The 8,640-nt window shown below is 37.1% G+C and overlaps 1 protein-coding gene across 1 annotated transcript; it reads left to right on the top strand.

Moving 5' to 3' along the window:
* Positions 1-5,676: 5,676 nt before the first annotated feature.
* On the top strand, positions 5,677-8,428 carry LOC110459811 (cholecystokinin receptor type A-like). The gene has a single exon (XM_021512258.1). It carries the CDS (start codon positions 6,640-6,642, stop codon positions 7,717-7,719), a length of 1,080 nt encoding a protein of 359 aa, XP_021367933.1. The 5' UTR covers positions 5,677-6,639; the 3' UTR covers positions 7,720-8,428.
* The last annotated feature ends 212 nt before the right edge of the window (positions 8,429-8,640 follow it).

Here is an 8,640-nt window from a genome sequence, read left to right as displayed (position 1 = left end):
CTTAATTTAGTCTGGAGCATCCTCGGGCAAAAGGGACTCAATTTCGTATAAACAGTGAGTGTGGTCCCCCTGGGGACAGAAGGGAGGGGCCCAATAGGGGAAACATAGTCAATTCTTCATATACCTTCTTCTTCTGTACGAATGACAGGATTGTGTCCAAATTGAGTATAAAGCATCTTTGGGTGAAGGGAAACCAATTTGGTATAAACGGTGTGTCTCACCTCCCTGGAGGCAGAGAGGTGGGGCCCAATATGGGAAATAGAGGTAAAACCTTTAAAATCCTTCTTCTACCATCGGGATTAAGGGATTTTATCCTAATTTAGTGTGGAGCATCCTTGGGCCAAGGGGACTCAATTTTGTATAAGCAGTGGGTGTGGTCTCCCAGGGGGCAGAAGGGCGGGGCCCAATAGAAGAAATAGAGATAAACCTTTAAAATCCTTCTTCGACCGTGGGGATTAAGGGATTTTATCCTNCCCCCCCCCCCCCCCCAGGGCATAGGGGTGGGGCTCTGTTTGAAGTTTGTACTCGCTTTATCTCAAGTACTGGATGGATCTTTCTGAAATTTCATACATGTACTTACAGCACCTACCATGAAGTGCTATATCTTTACTTCATACAATTATTTTAAACATATTCAGGTGAGCGATACAGGCCTCCTGGGCTTCCTGTTTTATCCAGCACAAATCAGCATTATCTTGAGTATCGTTCGAAACAATGGTTTTGTTTTTGTTTGTCTACTTAACGTGTAGTAGATGTTGCAAAGGGGAAATTATCTCAGTAAGATATGTATGTGTGTGTTTGATGTGTTAAACCATTTCATAGGAATCCAGTTCAGTGAACACTAACGACGAATCAATATGTTGACCTTGCTGGCTGTATACACTTTGACCTCGCCATGTCTATTCCACACTTGTCTATATTTACATTTGCATGGCATTGTCACTATATAGCCTCTTTGAAAGCTGTGTCGCTGATGGGATTTTAATTACCATGCAGCACGAGACACAATTCTTAGCGTATTAATACAACACTGACCGGAATTACAATAAACATGACGGCTGCCGAAATATCGCTTGGCATTGTGAGACTTGACAATGTAATTGTAAATTGATGTGCAAGAGAAAAAAGAAAATACAAAAAAAATACTTTTATTACAACAAAAACAAGACCAAGGTCTGCAATATCGTACAAAATGCAAATCGGTTGAAATCACCAATGCCGTCAATGGAAAGAATTTTAACACTCATTCAATTTATCAGAAATATCGTCTGTTACACTGCACTAATCAACAGGGGTTCGTTACAAATGTCTGAAATAGACATATTCTATAGACCTACTGACACATATGTTACAGATAACATTTCAGACATTTGTAACGAACCCCTGTGCTCCATCGCCAGATCACTCACTTCAAACGCTATCAGTTACACGCGTCTCGCAGCCACGGTTTCCTGAGTTTCTGACAACATGTCAAATAACGAGTTTGTTATAGAATCTACCGACTGTAGTCAGATTCCAATACAATCAACAAATAAATTCACGTCTGGATTCTTCACAAATTCGAACTTTTCTCTTTGCTCATTTAACTTCCAAAAATAACTCCCTCGTGGAGGGCAAGGTCGGATTTACGGTGTTCACTGTATTTATCCATGCGCGAAATTTGTTCCGGGGAGAAATCGAAACAATTTCAAATCTAACTTTCAGCTCAGAGTTCAATTGATAAACTTAAATCACCCAAGATACTGAATTGTGGAATGAAATTGAAGTGTTTGTTAAAATTTCAAAGTACTACTTTGTTTGCCAATAATCAGCACGCGACAACACGCTGTTCCAACTATTGAACGAATTTGTGTGGACTGCCAATAAGGCGAAAATTTTGAATTTTAAATATAAATCGTAAGTTAAAAAAACCCATAAAAAGCAGAGAAAACGTAAATATAAGTATTGAATTGTTTTTGTATGGTATTTATGATAAGCGCGCATTATGATTTTTTGCTTGCAAAGCTGTGTCATTCAAATAGATTTTGAATACCATACATAAACAGTTCAATGCTTAAATAAAGCACAAACCGATGATGGCTTTAAGTGTCCATATTTGGTCATTTCCTGTTTAATATCCGTGGTAGGGAGAACGAGGAACTGTTTATGTTTAAAATTCAGATAAATTTGACGCAACATCATGTTTACAGCGAAATAGGATTAGAAAGCAAGGACATTCCTTGTGTACTGTAGTATGTCAACCATTCCTTGAACCTATTTCAAGAAATACAGAGAAACCCCGCAGGGTGTGAGATATCTGGATATATGTATATACGATAGTTGACAACTGCTTGTTATATACCCGAGCGAACCGATTACGAGGCCTATCGATATGGATAACTCGACTGTCCCCGAAGATTTACTTGATCAATGGAACAGCCGCATGGCCATGGTTCTCCTTCCAAATACAATCATGCTCTTAATTTATATTGTGTTGGGACTTCTCGGCAATTCAGCGGTCATCTACATCTATAAGTTCAGATTTCGACAATCGTCAGATGACAGATTCTTCATTCCATACCTGGCGGGCATAGACGCCACGGCCTGTGTCATATGTTCTTCTGCCAATCTTATTATCAATTTTAACCCAGTTCTTTACACAAATGCTATTTTGTGTAAAAGTTTCTTCATGTTGAGCCAATTCGCAGTATCTTCCTCGGCACTGATGCTAACAATTATATCTGTGCAACGATTCAGGAGAATCTGTCGACCTTTCAAGCCTAAGATGACCCTGAGAAATAAGAGACTGAGTGTATTTTGCACCTTATTGGTTGCGTTTCTTGCGTCGATTCCAAGTTTGTTCACAACTGGAATAGCACCAATAACTAACACACGATTGAATGTGACTGGATACGTGTGCGCTTCCGTCGAAGTGATGGGATCAAATATATTTCCTTTTGTGTACAATTTGGTGGTTCTGACAATCTGCATTGGGAACCTTTTTGTATTATGTACCCTCTACGTCATGATTGGGAAGACCATCTATGGCCGTATCAAATACAGAAAAGGTGTTAAGACGACAGCGAAGTTTGAGCTTTCATCCTCCGATGGCCTTAATGAAAGCTGCACGAGAAAAACTTCGACCATTTCAGAGACACAAACCTCGGCCATACCAAGCAGTTCGCACCGGAAGACGTGCAGAAAGATGAAGATGGCGGGTAACAGACTGTCAATCATGTTTCTCGTCATCACTGTAGTGTATATAGTATGTTTCGTGCCAACATTAATAGTGATAGTCTGGGATTCTCTGGACAGAAATGTTTGGCTGATGAAATCCAACCTGGTGATCGTTGGTTTTCGAAGTGCTTATTCTTTATATATTATCAACAACATCGTTAACCCAATAATATATGGATTCTTCGACAAGGCACTACGGAAGGAAATGATCGCATGGCTGTCTAATAATTGTTAGGACATGTTATTGTGATCAAGCATATTTGAGAAAAAAACAAATATAAAATAAATACAGGCATGACGGGTATGAATGACCGGAGCTATATGTGCACCGATTCATTCATCGTAACTTTAATTCATGAATTAATAATAATATTATCCATCTGTTGACTCTTTTATCATTTTAGTGTCATTCTCCTCTACTGCATATTTTCGTAACATGGCATTGACGTGCCCCTTGCAGAATTGTTTTTGTGTTGTTGTTGTCGTAGAGTTTTCATCTTCGGTTGAACATTGAAGAAACCAAACGTTATCTGCTGCCGTTCATCTCATTACCTATGTCCTCTGTTCGGCGATGTCTTTCCAGGAATGTGTATCTACTCTAGTATATGGTGTCAAACAAGTTCCTACTATTTTTATGTTGTTTCATTTACCCTTTATTTTGTTAAATGTGTTCGTTATTTATGCTAACGTATGGTCAATATCATTTCTGCTTTCTCCACAAAAATGTTAATATCACATGTTTTTTTCTTTGAATTTGTGTATTAACATTCATACATTATCCATTATCTTAGTTGGATTCATTTGATTATTTTAGGATCGAATAACGTTCTGCTGATCAGTTCTTATTTAGCATTTTATATCCTAAATGCACCAATTTAAGACGAAGAATTTCATGTTTCTTTACTGGAATTCCTACTGATATTCCGCAGCGTCTATTATGGATAAAAATATATGTGCATGTCGTCTTAGGTTATCGGTGCTTATCATTGTCGTTTGAGTTGAGATCTATTTCCTATAATTGCGCAATGTTTCCTCTTCTCATTCCATCTATGGACAGTTATTCAGGATTTGTTTCCTTCTGGTTTGATGTCACCTCGGATCACGTTGTCTTCTACTGTTGACATTGTGGGTTTTATAAGTGCTTTTCAAATTTTGCTTGCTAATGTTGAGATTTTAGCTCTCAAGGGGTATAATTTAAATAAGGTTTATTTGGGTACCGGGGACAGAGCTATGGATTATTATCCTTGTTCTGTTATAACCGAACTTGAAACAGAGATATGGTTACTGGGCGTGAACAATAGTCATCTACAATTTAAATTACTTTGTCAGAGTTTGAATATAAAAAGGTGCTGAACGGTACATCTCACGTTTTATCAGCGTATTTCAACTAAATCGAGACATTTGGCTACTTGAGTTTATAGAAGTTGCTTTAAACATAACTTGCTTCGAATTTGCTTACACTATGATCAGCATGGACGGCTAACTGCTCAGCTTGTTCGATAAGAGTGATTGTTCGATTTTCACTTTCTTGAAAGTTAATCTCTGCTTTCCCAACTTATGGTGTTAACATGAAGTGATTGATTAGGTATTCAAGACCTTGGTCCATATATCATGATTACTGAGACAGATTTCGACTGATGACTGTCTATCTTAGCTTGGAAGAAGTGGCATTATTTATGATTTGACCTTGACTTACATGGGATGTGTTATCATTGAAGCAGAAAACGATTACCATTTCTCACTTATGAACCCATGATCTTTTCTTTTTTTCAATGGTCTCCTTGTAAGTCTTTCCTTTGTCTATATTTTGTCCTGATGTGATATATTTTGATTTTGAATTACTGTTTAGTTGATGCTCTTGTATTTTCTTTAATTCTAAGACGTGTGAACTTTGTCACACACACACATACACACACACACACACCCACGCGCATGTAAATGCAGTTTATAAATTTTGTAATAGATACAGTAAACCAAAAATGAGTGACACTACAGGATACAGCTTTTTCGTCCTGATACGACTCGTTGTTGAAACTTGGGACCGACAAGCTTGATTTCCTTTGTTCGAACTACTGTTGAAACAGAAGGGAAGTTGCATAAAACCCACTCAATTTCAAAATAAAGATTAGGGTACTGGTTAATTTCAAATTAGATATTTTTCATAATGTGCATATTATGAATCATGCCACTGCTCAACAATAAATAGCTATGACCATCAAGGCTACAGCAACCCTGCATATCATTCAATTTGAATTGGTTTTTTTGTAAGAACAATTTTCTCTTCTGGTGATATCATGGTCAGTTTTTCTCAAGGATCTAGAAAGTCTATTTTTATATTGACTATGAAATTAACACTCCTTTTTTGTAGTCAAGTTTCAAAAACGGACATTCCAGCATCTAGTAAAGGTTATTTTATTTGAACCATCAACATGTAATATGTTTACAATTGTCAGGGTTTTTATTTTTTTGATCCCTCACAGATCAGCATTATCTTGAGTATCGTTCGAAACAATAATTTGTTTTGTTTTTGTTATCTGTTTACCGTGAAGTAGGTATTGCAAAGGGGAAATTATGTCAGTAAAATATGTATGTGTGTGTTCTGGTGTGTGTGTGTGTGTGTGAGTGTTACAAGAAATGGTTTTTCTTCTAAGTACTGTGTGGCGTAATGAAAATCGAGCACATACATGACTATAGGATTTTTGTAAATAGAATTAGAGGACAATACTATCGATACCAGAATACATCACTTGGTAAAACACTTTAACCACGCCATGTCTATTCCACACTCGTCTATAAAATACAAACCTATGATGGCTTTAAGTGTCTATATTTGGTCATTTCCTGTTTTATATTCGTGGTAGGGAGGACGAGGAACTGTGTATCCTTAAAAAACATGGATATACATAGTTTAAAATTCAGAGAAATGTTACGCAACATGCACACTGTTTTTGTATACATATTGTGGATTTTCTGTTTTATATCGATCCTTTTTCTCGCTTGTGGCTGGATATATTTAACGTTCAATGCAGCCAACTTTGAATTTGACCATATTTCGCTTATGTTGCATATAACATTTAATGTTTACAGCGAGATAGGATTAGAAAGCAAGGAAATTAGTTGTGTACTGTAATATGTCAAGAACCTGTTGACATCCTGCATAAAATGTAGGAGTGAAGGGGAAATGAGGTGAGATGAGTGATCTCTTTACGCAACAATATCAATATGTTCAGTGCAGGCGTAAGTGGTACGTGAAGTACCTTCTGATACACATCCGATATTATTCATTTATCGCACATTCCTTGAACTTATTACAAGAAATACAGAGAAACCCCGCAGTATGTGAGATATCTGGATATATGTATATACGTTAGTTGACAATTGCTTGTTACATACCCGAGCGAGCCGATTAGGAGGCCTATCGATATGGATAATTCGACTGTCCCAGAAGATATACTTGGCCAGTTGAACAGCCACAGGGCCATGAATCTCCTTCCAAACACCATTATGCTCTTTATTTATATTGTGTTGGGAATTCTCGGCAATTCAGCGATCATCTACATCTATAAGTTCAGGTTTCGGCAGACATCTGATGAGAGATTCTTCATTCCGTACCTGGCAGGCATAGACGCCATGGCCTCTGTGATTTGTTCTTCTGCGAATCTTATTGTTAATTTCAATCCCGTTCTTTACACAAACGCTGCTTTGTGTAAAAGTTTCTTCATGTTGAGCCAGTTTGCGGCATCTTCTTCATCACTGATGCTGACGATTATTGCCGTCCAGCGATTCCAGTTAATCTGTCGACCTTTCAAACCTAGGATGACCCTGAGAAATAAGAGACTGTGTGTGTTGTGCACGTTATTGGTTGTGTTCCTTTTGTCAATTCCAAGTGTGTTCATTACAGGAATAGCACCGATAACTAACAAAAGCTTGAATGTGACTGGATACGTGTGCGCTTCCGTCAAGGTGATGGGGTCAAGTGTATTCCCATTTGTGTACAATTTGTTGGTCTTGACGATGTGCGTTGGGAACCTTTTTGTATTATGTACTCTCTACGTCATGATCGGGAAGACCATATATGGCCGTGCCAGGTACAGAAGGAGTATGAAATTGAAACCGATAGGCGAGTCTTCATCCCCCGATGGCCTAAGTGAAAGTTGCACGGGAAAGACATCGACCATTTCAGAGACACAAAGCTCGACCCCGCCAAGTGCGTCACACGGAAAGTTTTCAAGAAAGATGAGGACGACTGGTAATAGACTTTCGATAATGTTTCTCGTTGTAACTTTGGTGTATATATTATGCTATGCGCCAACAATAATTGCGATAGTACGTAGTTCTCTAGACAAAAATGACTGGAAAGACAAATCCACCACCGAGACTCTGGGTTTTCGAACTGCTAATACCTTATACATTATTAACAACATTGTTAACCCAATAATATATGGATTATTCGACCCGACACTGAGGAAGGAAATAATCGCATGGCTCTCTAATATGTTTTAGGATATACTATTGTGATTTAATTCCTATATATCTTCATTCGATAGATATAAGAAGTTTTTAAACGTAATTAATTTTGGAAAATATTATAGTTAATAGTACTGATCGAGATAAGCATATTAGATTGCAGGAACTATAAGTTATAATGTTACAGACAAAGGAATGCGACTCGACTACGGCACAAGACTGTACAGATACTTGGTTTGATACACAAAATTCGAGTGAAATTGTTAATAAAAACTGTTATACGTGATAAGAATATCCGATGTTCAACGACCAAGTATCAAATTTTGTTAACACATAATGCTATCACGCATTAACTGGATTTAAACAGAAAACTATTACAGTTTCCAGAGATTTTGCTTTGCGTACACGTTTGTGCGTTTTACAAAACGCAAATTACACGAGACCTGGTATGCTTACATGTACTTTCTTTCATTGTTTCGATTCTAAAAGAAAGCGTTCATAGGTTTTAATTTTAGTTGTCGTTTGAATTCAATTTTCAAAGATAAAATAAACCAATTTAATATCTCGGTAAGCATTGGAATATGACTTCATTTTTAATATTGAATAATTTTCTCTATATTTTACTGTTATGCCTTCAATATTTGGTAATCTATTTAATGCAATAATGCAATATACATAGGTAGCAGTGTACAGTAGCGTACGGTGGCCATGGGTAATATTTTTGTACAATGCATAACCCCTGTAATATAACATGTATCAAAAGTATAAAAAAAAAACAGCTCTAAAATTGGCATATACATGATGAATTGAACTATGTGGGCATCACATTTAAAAAGAATACATATTTGAATTTGGCTTGAGACTACATTTTTGGCCATTTACTAATCTGTGTCTACACAACAAAAGCTAGCTTCTTATGTAGTCTATTTTTGTACTCAGCACATGTGTAAATATTGT

The sequence above is a fragment of the Mizuhopecten yessoensis genome, unplaced genomic scaffold, assembly GCF_002113885.1.
Source record: "Mizuhopecten yessoensis strain PY_sf001 unplaced genomic scaffold, ASM211388v2 scaffold10227, whole genome shotgun sequence".
Taxonomy (NCBI): Eukaryota; Metazoa; Mollusca; class Bivalvia; order Pectinida; family Pectinidae; genus Mizuhopecten; species Mizuhopecten yessoensis.
Note: the sequence above shows the minus strand (reverse complement) of the source record. Positions and strands in the feature narration are given on the sequence as shown.